This window comes from Melanostigma gelatinosum (assembly GCF_949748355.1).
Source record: "Melanostigma gelatinosum genome assembly, chromosome: 15".
Taxonomy (NCBI): domain Eukaryota; kingdom Metazoa; phylum Chordata; class Actinopteri; order Perciformes; family Zoarcidae; genus Melanostigma; species Melanostigma gelatinosum.
Window position 1 is genome coordinate 5,902,530 of NC_136648.1, and position 18,894 is coordinate 5,921,423.

At 42.5% G+C, this 18,894-nt stretch overlaps 2 protein-coding genes across 2 annotated transcripts; one reads left to right on the forward strand and one right to left on the reverse strand.

Moving 5' to 3' along the window:
• Positions 1-664: 664 nt before the first annotated feature.
• abcb8 (ATP-binding cassette, sub-family B (MDR/TAP), member 8) lies at positions 665-6,345 on the reverse strand. Its single transcript, XM_079285295.1, has 16 exons — positions 6,177-6,345; positions 5,149-5,479; positions 4,865-5,020; positions 4,086-4,180; positions 3,816-3,921; positions 3,560-3,721; positions 2,977-3,062; positions 2,784-2,881; positions 2,572-2,677; positions 2,435-2,468; positions 2,204-2,340; positions 2,023-2,117; positions 1,803-1,936; positions 1,553-1,700; positions 1,218-1,468; positions 665-993 (listed from the first exon to the last, which is right to left on the reverse strand). Exons 1-16 carry the CDS (start codon positions 6,278-6,280, stop codon positions 910-912), a joined length of 2,127 nt encoding a protein of 708 aa, XP_079141421.1. The 5' UTR covers positions 6,281-6,345; the 3' UTR covers positions 665-909.
• Positions 6,346-7,086: 741 nt separating this feature from the next.
• Positions 7,087-18,732, forward strand: atg9b (autophagy related 9B). Its single transcript, XM_079284250.1, has 13 exons — positions 7,087-7,305; positions 7,440-7,474; positions 7,812-7,885; positions 8,858-9,028; positions 10,541-10,682; positions 10,842-11,590; positions 11,818-11,971; positions 12,202-12,381; positions 12,497-12,742; positions 12,937-13,175; positions 13,281-13,374; positions 13,590-13,674; positions 14,463-18,732. The coding sequence occupies exons 1-13, from the start codon at positions 7,197-7,199 to the stop codon at positions 14,612-14,614; spliced, it is 2,430 nt and encodes an 809-aa protein (XP_079140376.1). The 5' UTR covers positions 7,087-7,196; the 3' UTR covers positions 14,615-18,732.
• Positions 18,733-18,894: the final 162 nt, after the last annotated feature.

Consider the following 18,894-nt stretch of genomic DNA (forward strand, 5'->3'; position numbering starts at 1 on the left):
ACATACTGCAGGCAAAGATACAGCTGTGATGGATGTGTATTCTTGAAATATGTGATACCTTAAATGTGTCTCCCGACCTTAAATTGTTCATTTCTTATTTAATCTCGAACTGTAAATGATTCTGATAGGAAGCTGTCAGGCCAATGCTGTATTTTAGTATACTTTGAATTATTAATTACAGACTATTGTCTGTTTTAATGATGTAAACACTATTTTAAAGGGACACAAATAGCTTTTCTCTTGTTTTCATTTAGCAAATGACATTACAATTAATGAATAGTGATGGCTAATACTTAACAGTGAGCAAGACTTTGTGTCAGCACACATACTGTACAGACACACAAGGGATGGATAAAATAATGCAACACATCAAAAAGGGACATTAAAGTCATAGTACGCTCAAAATATTCTGGGCATCAAACACTGTTGAATGGTGGCTGTACATTATTTTGCTTTTTTGCAGCAGTTGCCAGAACAGATTTCACTCATCACAACAAGAAATGACAGTATCCACAAAGCATGTACTGCTCATTATTAATGTTCAGTGTTTAGTTTCAAAACAGACATTTTCTGTATTATGATCCATAAAAAAAGGACAAATATAGTGTACCCTCATGAAAACAGAGTTTATTTATTTTTTCTACCACAATATAATTGTTCCTTCTATACATGACAAGCGAAACCAGTATTATGGAAATACATTCAAGTGTAGGTACTGTACAGTAGCGTAGTTTGTAAAGCATCACAGTATGATCGAGTTGGTCCACCTTTACATACTTAAATTCAAGAGTTTGTCGTAAAACTAGACAGAGAGCTGGTAGATTTAAATGACATGTTTTACATCATCTATCTCATTCAAATGAAATTCCATTACTCAGTGTAGATCGACAGTAAACAAGTTTGGTGTGTTCATTTCTGCCCCTCGGTTCTTTGCCTGCGGATCAGATCAGAGTACATTCCTCCTTTGCTCAGCAGCTCCAAGTGAGTCCCAGCCTTAAAAGACAAGAGCGCACTGTTAGATGTAATTAAAACGTATATTACACACTCAGTACATTGAGATGGAAGCAACCACTATATACGTATAAATGACTGAACATGGAATGGAGTGAATTCTCTCCAGTGCCTCTTTAAACTTACAAGGTAGTCCAATAAATTAGCCGAGACATTTAATGGGAGATAAGAGCACCTCCATTTCTCGGAATTCTCTGCCTCCTCACCTCCACAATGCGGCCATTGCTCATGACACAGATGAGGTCAGCCCCCTGAATGGTGCTCAGCCGGTGGGCGATGATAAGCACAGTGCGACCTCTTGTTGCCCTGTCCAGAGCCTCCTGCACCACCCGCTCCGATTCTCCGTCCAGGGCGCTGGTGGCTTCATCCAGCACCAGGATGCAGGGGTTCTTGATCAAGGCGCGGGCGATGGCGATGCGCTGCTTCTGGCCACCCGATAACGTCGCACCTCGCTCACCTGGGGGTTTAGAAATCGAGAGCTTAGCATTTCAAATGGCACACGAATGTTAATATTTGTAAATGCCTAAAAGAGTGCACGTACCAACCACAGTGTTATAGCCATCTGGGAAACCCGTGATGAAGCCGTGCGCGTTGGCTTGCTTGGCTGCGCTAATGACCTCGGCGTCTGTGGCCTCGGGTTTCCCAAAGCGGATGTTGTCCACGATAGATGAGCCAAACAAAACCGGCTCCTGCAAAGACACAGGGTGGAAGATCGGACTGCTACGAATGTGTATATTTAATTGTCTTATTAAAAAGGCAATTCGTTAATCATTTTGTAAACAATCTTTTACCTGGTTGATAAATCCAATGACTTGTCCCCTGAGCCAGGACAGATCAAGTGTTCGAATGTCGAGTCCGTCCAGCATGACGACGCCGCTGGTCGGGTCATAGAATCGCTCCAGCAGGGATGCCACAGTGGACTTTCCTATAATGTGTTGGATTATTCATTTATAGGCTCACCAGTGTATTGTTTACGTTTCTCACATTTGCAATCATTAACTAAGAAATGACCTCCTCCAGATTCTCCAACAACGGCAACAGTTTTACAAGTTGGCAGCGTTAAGTTGAACTTCTTCAGGATCTGTTGGCCAGGTCTTGTTGGATAGCTATGAATATACAAAAAATGAATAAATAAAACGATAGTATCCTCTGATATATAATGCATTCAATTGTCTTAAGATGAGGTTCCAACCTGAATGAAATGTCCATAAAGTCAACTCTTCCTGTCAGAGAATCGTACGGGATGCGTCTTCCGCCAGACAGAGGAATAGTAGGCACCAAAGATAGATATTCAAAGACCCGGGCCCCGGAGCTTAACCCTCTCACCATCTGTCGAAAAAGTTAGAGATTGAGAGCTTGATTTCTGACTAAATTACATTTTCAGATAACGGATGCTCGATACATAAATATGATTTTTACTCACCTGTCCAAAAAGGATAGAGATGCTGGCCAATGACCTGAGCACAGAGAGAATACAGGAGTTTAACTCTAACATCAGCTACATTCAAACTGATGTGTTTCATTGTGAATGGTAATAAAGGCAATCGTTGCGTGTTTTACCTTTGAACAGTCTGGGAGGCAACCAGGAAAGACATGAGGTCTCCAGGTGACATTTCATTGGTAGAAATTAAAGTCCCTCCGGCAAAAATAGTTCCGAGGACAATGCCTGTATTAACAGCACACAACCATTACTAGACAATAGATATTGTGAGATAGAGTACCAATCTGCTCAACATTGTGTTTATCCCTTAATGTAGTCATAATACACTCACAGTTTAGGGCAACGTTTGACAGTCCTTGGAAGACTGCAATTCCAGAACCAAGATTTTCATTCAGTTCACATGATTTGTCAACTTCATATGAATACAACCTGGAGGAAAAAAAGACAAACACATTATCTCTGGCATACAGTACAGTATACTGTGTATCAACAAGTACTACACATCAAAATATAGTCTCACTTACTGGAGCTCCCGCTCCTCCATCGCAAACGCTTTCACTGTCCGCACATTGCCGAGGGCCTCGTCTGCCACTCCTGTTGCTTTTGACACCTTAAATGAATCACAGACAAAGTCAAGACGAGACACATCAGACAGCAAGTCAAACCTAATTTGTAAATTGCAAAACGATATCAATTTGACTGTCTCTCAGATGTTACAGGTAGTAAGTACAGTACAGACACTGTGTAATAACATACTTAAGCTATATGAAAGTAGAGCAAAGATTGCTGCCGGGTTTTCTTCCAGCATCCAGAAGGAAACATCTTTCTGTTACTTCTGACTATTGCTTACTTTGAGGGTCACTATAAATGCAAATATCTCACAACACAAGCGGAGTAGGAGTCAAGAAGAAGTTGGAAAGAAACTTGGCGTCTTGGTATTTGTGGGCAGTACAGTACGCCTGCCGCTTTCGTAATATATATTGTTTATATTGTCTGTTCTGATATCGCAGCCTGTGGTGACATGGCAATGACACTTAAACTGTGTACAAGACATCGCAGTCCGAACAAAGATTCAGAGAAAAATTACAACACGACAATATGCATCACCTGTTCTTGAGCCAAACGGGATAGTTTGCGGAGGAATGAGCCAATGAGAGCTCCTCCGCCCACCAGACAAGGGAGGACGACTACCGTCAAACCTGTAAGTTTAGGGGAGATGATATAGAGAGAGACCAAACATCCAAATGTCTGTGTAATACTCCGCAGGCCCTGCAAATATGCAAAAAGACAAAACACAGGAATTACAAGACTACAACGAAAGCATTTTACAATTATTGTAAGATACAAATCTAGAGCTTTATACCTGAGAGATCACCAGTTTAAAGGATGACTTGAACTCCTGAATGTCAGCAGTCAAACGATTCACCAGCTGCCCAGTTTTATTGGCATCAAAGAAAGCCACATCTTGCCTGAGACAGAAACGACAACACCGACAATGTTAACAAAGCTTGTTAGACTTCAAACGTGAGCTTCATAGTTGCCCACTAGCGTAAACACGACAGCATCCTGTCTGGCGATCATTGCTTTTACTGTGTCCATGCTTTCTTTTGCTCCAGCGTTGAGGAGCACGTACCTCAGTAAGGATGCGAAAAGAGTCTTCCTCATGTCGGCTGCCACTCTCTCCCCCACCCTCGACAGCAGGATGATGTAGCCACTCGTCAGCAGGCCCTGCACAAAGGAGGTGAGTAATGACCAGAGCGACACAGAACACAGACACTTGCACGTTTTCATGCACATTGTCTTCAGGATGAAAGCCAGTGGAACAGAACTTGCTAGTGTCGGGTAATAAGCATCAGAAACATGAACTCTCTAAAAGAATGTGATCTGCAAGCGATAAGTGAAAAGGAAAGTGACTGAATATAATGTAATCCAATACAACGACAAGCCAACTACAGCCCCAAAGGTGATGGTGTCGTAGAGTTGAACAGCACTTCTGTGACACAGTTTCAATGAAAAATAGTCAAACAAGCTCCATAAAAGTGGGCGTTATCTTGGAGCGGTTGTGTTGGAATGCATTTTATTGTCCAGGTGTTGCTTTTATTGCATCCAACCCCTGGATTTTTTCTGTTAATTAACAGAGGAATTAATGTCCAGTTAGTATCCGCTATACTACAATTACACATTTTAAAAAGGTACAGTTAAGACAAATATTACAATTAACTGTTATACCAGAAATATATCTGCAGGAAAACAATGGCAGAAAATAATTTTAACAAACTTTATCATAATTAAAAGACAATGCCGCGTGCTGGCGTTCTTTGTCCATCATATACAAATCGTACTTGACTCTTGTCAAAGCACTGGCGCAGTACGTTGTGCAACTGTGCACAGACAGATTTCTTGTGTACTTACTTGGATACCATACAGTCCAAGTAATTTCAGCGCAGGGCCTCTTATCTCGTGGACGTAACTCCCAGTCTGGTCTCTCAGGTAACGTGCCACGACATTCACCAGATTCCCAAGCATCAAGGGGATTTGAATGTTCAAGAGAGCCGCACCAAACGCAAGCTGAAAAGAAAACCACTCAACTTTTGTCAACCAGCATAAGTGACGTGTCACTATGTTGAGCACATGTCAAATCATATTTTAGTCTAGAAACGCTGACATTACATTGAAGAGAAGTGACTCCAGCTTACCACGACAGCACCCATGAGAGCAAACAGCTGAGGTTTGACAAATTCCCACAAGATATGCCATTTGAACTCAGGCACGGGGTTTTTGGCTCTAACTTCCACCGGGATGTTGTTATTCACATCTGCCTCGCAGTGAGCTACATGGCAGAACAGTCGTGCAGAGACAGTGAGCACTGCTGGTGCCAGGATGAACTTCAGGGCCACTCCTGGGGGTCTGGATGTTCGGGTGGTGGACCGGCGGACAGCTCGCTGAGTGAGGCTCCAAATGCGGCCGACAGCATTTCCGGGCTGCTGCGAGGAGCTGTGTGCTGGAGCTCGTGGGGATGTGTACCACCTGGATATGAAAAATAATATGAATACAATTAGGCATTCAATAACATATCATGAAAGTATTGCAAAGCTAATGAAACAAAGACTCGATGATTTGAAAGGTTTAAGAGTTTAGATTGGTTTGCAACTCGCAATTTTTGTCATTTCTCCATCTTTGGACATTGGAATTGCAACTCAGGCAACGTGACATGAACAGATTACAGAGGTCAATAACTCTTCTTGGAAACGACTTCTTATCGTAGCGTTAAATGGCAATAATACAGTGTTTGTATTGCACTTTTTAAAACAGATGTTACAAAGTGTTAAAAACAGACACATGAAGAAAAAGTATTAAAGCAGAACACATCAATAACAGTATGATAGTAAAAAAAGAAAGTGATAAAAACAAGGTCATGTTTAGTCAATCTTACACTCTGGACTTAAAGAAAATGTAAATGTTTTTTGACAGCTGAAGAAACGAATCACATATGAAAATGGAGGTTGAATAATTTCCTGTTTTTGACAACAAAGTTAAACACACACGTGCATCGCACTGTACCCATTATGTATACCTGAACATTAGAGGAGACCAGCTGTACATGACAACATGCTAGTCAGTGTACAGTCTGTGCTGTTGATTAACTGACATGGCTCATGTATAGCAGCAGGTACAGGTCAGCTGTCATTAGCTGCACTAGTCACCGGTCACATAACAACCCTACCGTGAAAGTTTCCAAGCGTCTGCTGTCTTTTTGCCTCGCTGGTGTAACGACAATGACCGCACCGGAGCAATGATGCTCGCTCTACAGCACAGTAGCTGAAACATGTTTTATGTAGTTTATTTAAATGATAACCAGCTCGGTATGGTTCAATAGTCGTTAAGCTCTACAGTAATCCACAGGCACCATGGAGGCTGCCATGTTGAGACTGACCCAGAGTGCATTTCTGCGGCTGTAGATGACTTCATTTTTTTGTAAATAATTGTTTGTGACAACAGAGTGGTGCTTTAATTCTCAACAGACGATAAAGTTAATTTTAAACCATTTGTGCAACATTATCATAAAGTGACGCGACAAAAAAACAGACTTTTCGGGGGAAAACGTGAGAAAACAACAATTCACACCGGGAAATGACGGCAGCTAAAACGGAAGTGACGCCAAAGACGTTTTGTTGACATTTGTTTGGTGAAAGACAAAAACAGTGGACACACACACTGGATCGTGTATTTTGGGAAATCAACTAACGGACCTCGCGACAAACGGAAGACCAGCGTACAGTTAGGGATTTCAACATAGCCGCGTGCGTTAAAAACGAGCTCTGGTCAAGGTTGGACTCAAAGAAAGAAGATCCAAACATCAGCAGACAGACGGACCAGGACAAAACAAACCATGAGTGGCTGAATCATTCACAGGCTAACCTGCCATCAGTTGAGTTAGGTTGTGATCTCTAAATACGGCAACTAACCAACAGTTAGTCTGCCGAAGATCCATGTACTTTATTCTGAACTGCCACTCAGTATTTGTGTTCCTGTGGTAGTGTAGTGTGCGAGCGGTGACCGTTCGACTAGCAAGTTAGCAAGCTAGCTGTAAGCTAACGGTATCCTTATTTCAACTGCTTGAGCTGTTGGAGGAGCTAATAGCTACAGAATGTAGCTTGGGTTACGAGACTGGATTCGTTTCATATACAGTGTTTACTACAAGTTGCTCGTCAGTTTAGGAGTGGCCATAAGAATGTGAAGCGAAATGGCCAACTTTGAAGCTTACCAGGAGTACCAGAGAATTGAGGACTTTGAGGAGGACTCGCCACCAGGGGAGGACGATTTACTGGTGCACGTGCCAGAAGGCCTAAAAGGTAAACATGTTATTACCACCGAAGTATGGATTATCTTTAAAAATGACACTGGGAGTTTGTACTTAATAAGTGCGTTAGTTAACACAATAACATGCAACAGGGTCAAAGTGATAATGCTTTCATTTGTTTTGCAGAATCATGGCACCATATCAAGAACCTGGATAACTTCTTCAAAAGGATATCCTTTTCAATTATAGTATTGTTCAGTAGTAGATGTGTCAACCTTTACTGCCATTGCGTATGATGCTGGCATCATGCTGACGCTGACTAAGATTACGATTAAGATACTGGCCAGTAGTCATATTTAGAATCTGTTGGGTTTGTTTACTTCGTGACTGCCATGTGAGTCATTTCTTGGGATTTGATTTTCCTAGAGTTTGATGATTGATATGTCTGTGATATCTTATGTGTTATCCTGTAGATTATTTGTGCTTAATCAAAGTATTTTCAATGACTGACCAAGTATAAGGCTTTGTTTAAGCTTATTTCAGATTTCCCTTAACCAGCTTGTCCACATCTATCATTTCCATCAAAAGAATGGCTTCGCTTGTATGATGATATCGGAGTTCTTCGAACTTATGTAAGTACAAAAAACACTGAGCTCAGATGCCTATAGTTATCTTCATCATGAGACACTGCGATGTGTTTGTAATTAAAAGCATTAGGTTGGGTTTGCAGTTCCAACAGGACCCTTGTTGTGAGTAAGACTTGGGCCTTGATTATGTCACTGGTAACAGTCTGTGTTGTTGTTATGGCCGTTAAGTGTGCCTCAAGCTTCAGCAAGGAACAGGTTCAGGCAGATGATTTGAAAAGCAGCTGGTGTAGAAGCTCTTATGAAATAACTTCCCCACACTAAACACTTACATTTTGACAATTGCTTTATTTGCTATAAACGTTTAGACATTTATTATCACTATCACCCTTTTTGGAGCATTTCTCCTGGTGTAACTTATTATGTTATCACCAGGCCAATGTGTCAGTGCTACATATTGTTTAATTTCCCTTCCTGCTACATGAGATACGTTTTTGCTCATACCAGTAAGCTCTCTCTGTTATTGGGTCCTGCTCTGGTGTTCGTGTGATTCTGACCACAGTTGGCTTATTAATTTGCAGCCTCTTAAACTATTAGCCTGAGAAAATCTGTCCGCATGTCTCCCGAAGATTTGTGTGCTTAATTCTTAACTGCTACTCAGTATTTATCATGTTACTACGGAAGTGTAGGGTTACAGAAGCGGAGTCTGTCAGACTAGTAAGCTAGTGTTAGCGGTAGCTAACGTTACTCTTATTTCAACTGCTTGAGTTGCTGAGTAGCTAGCTCCAGAATGTTGCTGAGGTTGCGAGACTGCAGTAGTTGCACCCAGTTGGAGGTGATCCGTCACATAAGTAATTGCAGAGTGCACTATCACTGCTTAGAAATGAAATATAGTCACTTATCTTAATACTGTATACCAATATTAGTCTCTTTTTTTGTCGTCGTTAGTACTTTGGGTATTCTTGTTTTGTTTTGTTTGACTGTCATTAATTTCTTTCTTTTCTCATCTCATCCAAACAGTCAGTTATTGTTTGTTGTCACGTTCACAACGTTCCTCGTCAACTGTGTGGAGTACGATGTCCTGTTTGCCAACCGAGTGGTCAACCACACCGGGCCGGGCCAGAACCCCTTGGACAGGAACAAGGTCTCTCTTCCAGATGCCATCCTCCCCAGTGAGCAGTGCACTCAGAGGTAACCCTGTTTCAGACACATCTATGGGGCGCTTTAGAGTGTGAATGTGTATTTTTTTTCTTTTGGGGGCAAAATGAGTAGAAACGTCAAGGTGAATGTCTCTTTAAGCTGTTATTAACTGTCGGCACTCTAAGCAAATGGTCTTAGCAAAAACTGTCTTTTGGTTTGGTCACTACTCTCTGTATCCATTTCCTGCTTTTATTCTCAAACCCAAAATAATCAACTTTTACACGCATCAAAAATATGACAATGTGACCCAAATGTTATATTTTTACATTGTCTTTTTGAAGACTTCTGCCAAATTAAACTAATTATTTTTTGGAAAAGGTGTTAACGCCGGTGGTAATAGCAGATTAAAAGCTAGCATTACGTTTTGGAATTGTTTAAAAAAAAAAGGTTCTATCAAAAAAAGCGTGATTTTTAACCAGATTGAAGTACAAGTGACATGTGTCTCTTTCTATGAAGTGTGCTTCTTTCTCAGTTTTGTTGTTTATGAACCTGAGATCTGTGGCTTCGAGTTGCCCCATTCCTGATGGTTACTCAGAGGAAAGTAGTTGTGTACTGTGTTAAGACTGGCTGTGTTCGGGAGCGGGACAATGTAATTGATAGCTTTGGTGAGGTATAACTGTCCAGCCGAGATACTGACGACTCAGCTGAGCCAGAGAGCTGACGACCACATGACACCTGGCTGAGAGGGACAGACCGCCTCCGAGCTCAAATGTTTTTTTTCTCCTCCAAAATGTAGCCTCGCCTCTGCTTGTTATCTACAGCTTGTCCAATAGGCCTCCCTCATGAATTAGTTCCTTGATTATGACTGTGGCTCAGTAGTCATTGATATCGCAGGCGGTGACGTAAAACCGCTTGAAGTTCTAATTTGGGAACAGCTTGTTCCACAGCTAGGAACCTCTCTGTCCTGTAGCCTCAGAACTTCTCTAATTTCCATTTTATAGCCAGATGCTTATCCCGAAAACATTCTCACATTTTGTTTATTATATCTGAAAGTTAACTGATATAAAATAAAATGACAAAGAAACAATGTAAAAGCGCATCAACAACTGCTTTAATATTAGCCAGTGTGACATGTAATACACTAAAGAGTCCTTTATTTTAGAGAATGAATTAAGAGCAAAAATTTAACATTTTCTCAACTGTTTATCATGAAATAAGTACTGAATAAAGGGTCAATCTACAAAGAGGAGAGGGGGTGTGCTATGTGTGCCTCTGAGTGCCACTGTACTTGCTATTCTGAATCCCAGGTATCAAATTAGGCTCCCCCTTAACCACTTTGTCAAGATATTTATTGGCGTGCTGTCTTTCCACCCCGTTCCAAATCTCGTACGAGCATCGAGGCTCTTACTGTAAATGTCCTGACAAGGCTGGAAGTCATGTTTACCTGGTTAAACCATGTCTGAATATCTACGTAGTCACTCATGTCTGAATGTCCAAAATCCATAACTCAAAGAGATGAATACAGACTGCCATATCTGAAAGAGGGCTTTTGTTTCTATTCAGGATCCAAGAGAACAGTTGGATCATATTCCTTCTCATCATGGCAGCCATCTTCTGGCTCTATCGACTTGTCAAAGTCTTTTGCAATGTTCTTAGCTACTGGGAGATCAGGCAGTTCTACATCAAAGCCCTGAAGATCAGAATGGTAAGTGCCACACCTGGAGACCTTATCATCACATGTAATCAATCTTTTGACAGATGTCTTATGGTTACGATTATAAAACCACGAAGATGTCCATGTTGTCGTGCATCGTCTCTGTAGTATTCGTCGGCTGACTCTGTTCTCCCTGCCGCCTTGTCCCAGGATGAATTATGCAACTTCACGTGGCAGGAAGTCCAGGACCGGCTCATCAGCCTGCAGCGAGAGCAGCAAATGTGCATACACAAGAAAGAGCTGACTGAACTGGATATCTATCACCGCATCCTGCGGTTCAAGAACTACATGGTGGCCATGATAAACAAATCGCTGCTGCCGGTGCAGCTGCAGCTCCCCCTGCTGGGCAACGTGGTGTTCCTCACCCAGGGCCTCAAGTACAACTTTGAGCTCATCCTCTTCTGGGGCCCCGGCTCTCTGTTTCAGAACAAGTGGAACCTGCACCCCAAGTACAAGCGGAACGGGAACCGCCTGGAGCTGGCGCAGCAGCTCAGTAGAGTCATCCTGCTGATGGGTTTGGCCAACTTGCTGCTGTGCCCCTTCATCCTGGTGTGGCAGGTGCTCTACGCTTTCTTCAGCTACACCGAAGTGATCCGCAGAGAACCCGGAAGCCTGGGGGCGCGACGCTGGTCCCTGTTTGGGCGATTATACCTGCGGCACTTCAATGAGCTGGACCACGAGCTGCATGGGCGTTTAGGCCGGGGCTACAAACCCACGTCCAAGTACATGAACTCCTTTACGTCGCCAGTGCTGACCGTGCTGGCGAAGAACTTTGCCTTCTTCTCGGGCTCAATCCTGGCCGTGCTCATTGCACTGACGGTGTACGACGAGGATGTTCTCACAGTGCAGCACATTCTGACCGCGATCACTGTGCTGGGAGTGGTCATCACTATCGCCAGGTGAGTGTTCAGAGCCAGGTTTCCATCATTGTTGTTCAGAAGTTTTTTTTCAAGTTGAAGGAAGTTAATTGTAAAGGAAATTACATTTTTATTTGGTTCTTTTGCCTCATAATCAGTAACATATTTCCAGTCAAAAATCAAACTGTACTGTCCAAAACGATCCCGTTTTCCTCGTTGATAGTTGTACTGTTGAGAAATGTAGATATTTTGTACCTGTCCCACACCAGGTCCTTCATCCCAGATGAGCATATGGTGTGGTGTCCAGAGCAGCTGCTGCAGTGTATGCTGGCACACATTCACTACATGCCAGACCACTGGAGGGGCAATGCTAACAAGAGCGAGACCCGTGACGAGGTGGCGCAGCTGTTCCAGTACAAAGCGGTGAGGGCTGGAGACACTCGGTGGATCGGGACACTTTTGTCACGGTCTAAACTAAAGTTATGGTGGAGTTGTTGATGTGATTGATGACGTTTTTAATGTGCCACCTGATCACCGAAGAGACGTCAGACTGGGTTCAGTATCGTAGTACAATCACTGGATTTATTGTTGCATTTAAATATATTTCTATTCTACACATTGTATATGATGCGTGTTTTCTCCGACTGAATCAGGTGTTCATTTTGGAGGAGTTGCTCAGTCCTATTGTCACGCCCTTCATTCTCATCTTCCACCTGAGGAATAAGTCTCTAGAGATCATTGACTTCTTCAGGAACTTCACTGTCGAAGTGGTCGGAGTCGGAGACATCTGTTCCTTTGCGCAGATGGACATCAGACGGCACGGAAACCCGACGGTAAGATCCTCCTTAGGATTCAAGCCAGTCGGTTCATTCGACTTTCTCAAGCTGTAAATGTACGACTGCTGTGATGTTGTTTGAATTGATATTTATCTGTACCGTGTTTTTGCAGTGGTTGTCAGAGGGCCAGACGGAGGCCTCCATATACCAACAAGCCGAAAACGGCAAGACAGAGTTGTCACTTATGCATTTCACCATTAAGAACCCGCGCTGGCAGCCGCCTCAGGAGAGCTCGGTGTTCATCAGCCATCTGAAGGAGAAGGTGCAGCACGACGCACAGGGCGGGCCCTCCACCCAGCTGCTGCTCTCCGAGGCTCCGCTCTGCACCTCACTGCAGTCCAACGAGCCCGGCAGCGGGGTAAGAGCCCTCGAGCATCCCACAAAGAGCGTGTACCCCACATCAACATGTCATGTCAAACAAACGGCGTACATGTTAACAATGAATATTCATCGCCACAGGACAACAAAATGACTCCAGAATAGATTTATCGGCATAAACTATTGATCCATCAACTTCGTGGCTCTGTATTGACCGTTTGTTGCTTTTTCCAGCCTGATAATCTGTTGGCCAGCGTCCTGGCTCACCCAATCCTCACCGCGTCTGGACTACAGGGGCGAGACCATCGCTTCATCCCGCCGAGCACCGCTGCTTCTGCTGCTGCCAGCGTCCTGGCCTCTCTGTCCACCTCTCAGCTCCCGCACAGCGGCCGCGGCCGCTCCCACGGCCTCCTGCACTCATCCGTCCACCCCGAGAGCACCATGTACCGCAGCGACCGCACCGTCATCGACAGGTACCGCACACACACATTACGTTTTCTACGGCGGCATTCACACACCGTACTCAGAAACAGTGTTTGGTGAGATCAATACATCAATGCAAATGCTTTCTCTTTCAGCATGTCGAACAGTGACTCTCGCATCCGGAGCAATACGCTGCAGTCAGAGTTTGCCTCAGCAGAGATGAGTCTCCACGCCATCTACATGCATGAGGTAATGTCCTGGTTGATGGTTGGCATTAATATATTCATCCTCCTTTTCTCTGTCGTGTGCCTGAACTGTTGATCAGCGGCCATTAGTTAGAGTTACAAAGGTTTTCAATGGTGACCAGGTTTTATAGTTTTCGGGAGGAGAAACACTTTTCAGTATCCCATGTGAGCCTCTGGTCTACTGTTCTGCTGTACATTAACAACCGATTGTCTGTCCAGCTCCACCTGCAGACCTCCCACCCACAGAGAACTTCGGGGCAGTGGCAGACCCCAGTGCCAATGAGAGATCTGCACACAAATGCCAGTAAGTGAAAATCCTGTTTTCGAATAACCCTGCAAAACGGAAATATAGCTGAAAGGTTAATGGCAGTTCTGTTTGTTAAGTTTGAGTCAGATTTTAGACCCGCATTCATAATTATTTTTGATATTAACATCGAATCGAATGACTCTTGAGTAATGGGGAAAAAGATTGCTTGTAGTGCTGAAATGACGGTCGTGACCCGAGTCTGCAGCACTTAATTACACACTCCATGCAGAACAACAGCCACAAGTCCAGCAGAGCCACAAAGGCCTTCAGAATAAATTACAACAGCGTTTAGGAGTGAATCTGTCTGCTCTAATGTTCGTCAAACTTAAGTTATATTAAATGGTGATGTAGTACAGAAACCAAAGCCGCACTGACAACAGTAACATGACTGTAAATGCTGATTGCGACTTATTTCAAGTTTCAAGTTGATTATTCCAGCTGTAGTTAAATGAGTGGAGACTAATGGCTGTGAGGTCAAAAAACGCATTAGAAGAAGTAAAGTACATACAATGATTTGTAGCACGAAAACATGCCAAATCCTTGTATTGTATTATTTATTTTTAATAATAATAATGCATATTATAATATAAGAAGAGTTTATACACAGGCATGGAGCAGTATGACCTTTTAACAGGTGAGGTTTAACATGATCTCAGTGAAACACTGATCATAATATCAGATGCGATTAGATAGAATCGTTTTAATAATTTCCCTTTTTATAATTTTCCGTGTTATCTCCATCATGCCTAAGAAAGACTCTGACCTTGCAACAACACTCTTGTCAGGTTTCCAGGCTCACAGTGGCCTTGGCGCCAGCATTTCCATGCCCACCCCGGTCCACCTCGGTGGCTGGCAAGAGGAAGAAGAGGAGAATGAAGATGAACAGGAGATTAATAATGGATCTACTCCAAAGCAGAACACGGGGAGTAGTTGTTGAAGTGCCTTATGTCATAAGGTATATGCTCTCTTTTAATCTCTGTCATATGACACACGTCTACGATCTATGCTTTGTGGTTCTGTTTCCTGTGTGTTGGTCGAACCCAACAACAACAACAATGGCCTTTTATCCTGCAAGGGATACATCGCCATGATAATTTCTCCTCTCTCTCTCTCTTTTACTTTTTTTGTTTTTTGAATACGTGTTTACATTTTATTTTCTTCTGTGAACATTGTGGCCTTAGATGATCTTCATGGAGAATTTAGCATGGACCTTTTTAAAGCATTGCTCAGCGTTTTGTTTTCGGAGGGGCTCATCGAGTAACCACCGTCTCTGCACCTCCGCGCCTCATCCTGTCACATCAAGGCAGACTATGGCATCAGGGAAACCATACGTCTTCCGTCCGATCCGTGTCAACTTTGTCACAAACGTGTGCAGACAAACTACAAAGTGTAAAGTGACGGAGGGGACACTGTAGTGTGTTCGTGGGATCACTGTGTGAAAAGGAGTGCAAAAGGCTCATCTCGACTCCTGCTGAGCCTTCAAGTGTCTGTGCATCAGAAAGGTTCACTCGCAGAGGAACGATCGGTGCAAACTGTGTCGTAGCTGCCTGAGCAATTGTGAAAAAGATGATTCAACATTTCAAGTTGTGCTGTTTGAAAACCTGGTGATTTGTAAATACACTTTTGCATCTTAGTTGTCCTTTTTAAAAGTCCACATTTTTTACTACCAGAGCTTATCCTTGAAAATTATACCAAGTATTAATTTGATGAAGAGGAGCAGAACTACTAAAACACCATGTGTACCTGGCTAAAACATGTCTTTAATCCAGACACACACGTGCGTTGATGCTGCTGTCTGTGTTTAGAGGTCCTAAATACAGGTTTTTACTCAGTATTACTGTTGGAGCTGATTCATCATAAACGGGACTAAAATCATGGGCCCCAAATACACTTGGCGTCAAAATCCCAATGCAGATATAAGATGTCTTTTAAGTCTATTGAAGCTGGACACAAAGTCAGCTTTATGCCTTAACACCCATTTAACAACATCCTAGCTTCCGTATTACCTCAGTGGTGGTGAAGAAAAACTATTACTCCAATCAATACCTCTGCAGTGTGAATATATATATACAATATGGGGTTCTTTGCAATGTGCAGATGCATCTTTTAACTGCATTTTGATTTTAATGGCGTGTGTAACTGGACTCTCTTCCATTTTCTGTTGTTATTTCCAGCAGATGTTTTAAGTCGAGCGTTGATGTTCCCGAAAAGGTGTGAAGGAATCTTTTTTTTATTTTTTTTTTTTTTTAAGAACAAAATCGGGGGAGTGTACCTTTTGCAAATCTTTGTGCACTTTTGTTTGCATCCTTTTTTTTCCAAAACTCAACTTTATCATAAGGGCTGATTTGAAAGTTTTAAGGCAGCAGTTCCTCTCAGTGTTGACTGGATACTTTCAAAGTAAGAGCATGAGGAGAAAAAAAAAGCCTTTCCACAGTCTGCATCATTCGTCAGCTTTATTTATTACCTGTTGCCCCCAGATATTTAAGTGATGTTTGTATTTATTTTGAAACAAAATTATTGTTTTGAGAAATGATTTACTTTCAGAAAATATTTTTAATGAAAAACATAAAATCTAAGTTCCCCCACAAAAAATAGTAAAAATGTTTGCTTTTGAAATTCTGAAAAAACGATTTCATGAATGCAAAGATAACATTGCTAGCTGCATGCTTTCTAATGTGATTCACATGTGAATCGGCTTGTCGATTTTGGTGCGCAAAAACAAATCTTTCCACCTATTTTTTATTGCATTCTTCATAGAACAGTAATATGTATGTGTATATGTATATATGTGTATAGATATATATATATGTATATATATATATATGTGTGTCATCCTTCACAACTGCAAGACTTCAGAGGATACAGATGTGTCTTTGCCCTCTCCATGTTTAGAAACTATGTGGAAGGAATGCTTTTTGACACCTGCGTAATTATGCTAACATGAACTCCGAATTTTGCACTGACAGAATATAAACCTTTTTTTTTTTTTTTTATGTGTGTGTGTATATATATATTTACAATACTTGCATCAGTTACATTTTAGGAGCTGCAGGTCTCAAAAGGGACGCTTGAGTCAGTCTCCATCCGGAATGTCCTCTCCTCGTTGTTTGTATATAAGCAAAGCATCGGCACATGTTGTTCCGCCGTCGTCCACAGCAGACCCACCTGGAACTACTGTGGCCAATCGCATACGGTCGTTCTTACCTCTGGTCGGCAGACGTTCGCCCTGTAGGTGACTGTGTGTGTGTGTGTCTTTGTCACACTGTTTAATATGCGTACATGAGTGTTGTGTTCACTGTCCATCTTGTGCAGTGAGTTTATGTCGTAGAGACACTGGCGCTCAGCTTTGTCTCCACATATTACACCTCACCGGCATGTTTGTCATTTTGTTTGAATCAGTGCCTTCGTATTAAGGACTAGTAATTGCTCTCTATAGAAGCCATTTCATGTAAACCGTTGGATTTACTTTCACGGATTCAGCAGCACATACTATGTACAGTATTTTATTTGGGCTGGTCATTGTGTGTGTAGCATCACGTATGTAACGGACGTGGCTTGTAAGATGAGTCGTTCACTGAGCTTCTTTCAGTCGGTTGCATCCTGACAACACACTTCTTCTTATCGTGGTGTTTCGATTTGCACTGTCCTGAATATCCTCAAGAAGCAGGAGTGTGCCTTGCAACTGCTGGTGTCATCCCAGCCAACCCTCTCATCTTACCGTGGTTTCTCATCCACGATACACCAGTCTAACAATCACAGCGACTGGTAACAAGGTGCTACGTTTTCATCCCGAAGTGTTGAATCAGTTGAGTTTTGTCGTTTTGTGACACAGGTTTGTCTGTTTGTTTTGTTCTGAAGAAAAAAAGAAAGATGCCAAAAGAAGTTGTTTTCAGCACAGCTTTACGATCCATGTGTTGTTTTTCTGTGAGTGAGTAGAGACGCGAGTACATCTTATTTTGAGTGTTTTTAATCATCTTCTGTGTGGTTGATTATGTGATGTTTGTTTGAAATAAAAATATATTTAAATTTTCATTTCATTTGTTTTGTTTGCGTTGCTGGTTTGCGCTTACGATGTGAAAAGAGTTGTGTGTATCTGACACTGATATATTTGTGCTTCTGCTGTCGTCCCTCTGCACTGAACAGGAAGTCATTTTCATTCACAACTTGGTGATTCTGATCGTGGTTATTTCGCACGGCTCATTGATGAAGTAGAGCCTGATAAGTCTGCGAGGTCTTCTAGTCACTGTACCTCTGTGCTGTGACGAAATAAACCGAAGGATGCGCGAAGCTTTGTGTGGGATTTAAAACCATCTGACTTCTTCAGACTCCTCGTGGTAGTATCAGAGACGGCACTGAGGCTGACAGCAGTGCAAGGTGTGACACGGACAACAGCACAAACGAAACAATCGACGAAAAAGAATGAACCATCAAAATAATGATCTACCCAATGACGAGCATCTAAAAGAGTGAAAGAATGATACATATGTGCATGTGATTTCAATGTGTGTGATTTTAATCTGATCAATCAGTAAGTTTGTGTGTCTAGGTTTTGAACTCTTCTTCCACCTTCCCTTCCTCGAGGTGCAATAAGGGCTCACCGGTGCAAATCTTTCAAAAAGGAATACTTCATTCTTTCGTTTTTATTTACTGTCCTCAGACTTGATCTGTTCAGGACACATGGACGCTGTTAATATGTGCCACGTCTGTGTTGCAGTGCTGCGTGTCTCCTTCTCTGTCGCTCACCGTCTCTTTCCAGATACAGCGGAGTTCTTTCACTGCTAACATCCGACTCGCCCGCGAGTAGCAGGACAAACACCTTTTGGCTCAATCCTGCAGTCTAATCCTCGGTTGAATGGTGGGTTCCCCCCTGTTGTAATAAACGTATTTCTTTCTACATTAGTTCCGTCTTTGTTTGATTTCTCTTCGTGGGTCAGAATATTGAAGCTGACTTTTGTTACATGGTTTCCTGCGTCATCTCATTGCCCCGTGTACCCCTGTTGCCCTCCTTATACTCTGTATATACTGTAAATGCTGTCCACATTGTAAATAAACACTACATGCCTCTATTTTGAGACACACTATTTAGTCTCATCAGTTTTTTTTACTCATAATCAAGTGATTGTTCTGTGTTAAAGTCCTTAGCACGTTTTAGGGACGCAGACGCCATCTGCTGTTTATCCATGGCTAGCTGTCCTCGCTGTTGCTGACGTTTGTCTC

Coding starts and splice junctions, on each gene's coding strand:
- atg9b (XM_079284250.1), top strand. CDS start 7,197: ATGGCCAACTTTGAAGCTTACCAGGAGTACCAGAGAATTGAGGACTTT. Junction 13,176..13,280: donor GACCGCACCGTCATCGACAG/GTACCGCACACA, acceptor TTTCTCTTTCAG/CATGTCGAACAGTGACTCTC. Junction 13,375..13,589: donor ACGCCATCTACATGCATGAG/GTAATGTCCTGG, acceptor TTGTCTGTCCAG/CTCCACCTGCAGACCTCCCA.
- abcb8 (XM_079285295.1), bottom strand. CDS start 6,280: ATGTTTCAGCTACTGTGCTGTAGAGCGAGCATCATTGCTCCGGTGCGG. Junction 2,118..2,203: donor TTTATGGACATTTCATTCAG/GTTGGAACCTCA, acceptor GTATATTCATAG/CTATCCAACAAGACCTGGCC. Junction 1,701..1,802: donor TCATTGGATTTATCAACCAG/GTAAAAGATTGT, acceptor GTGTCTTTGCAG/GAGCCGGTTTTGTTTGGCTC.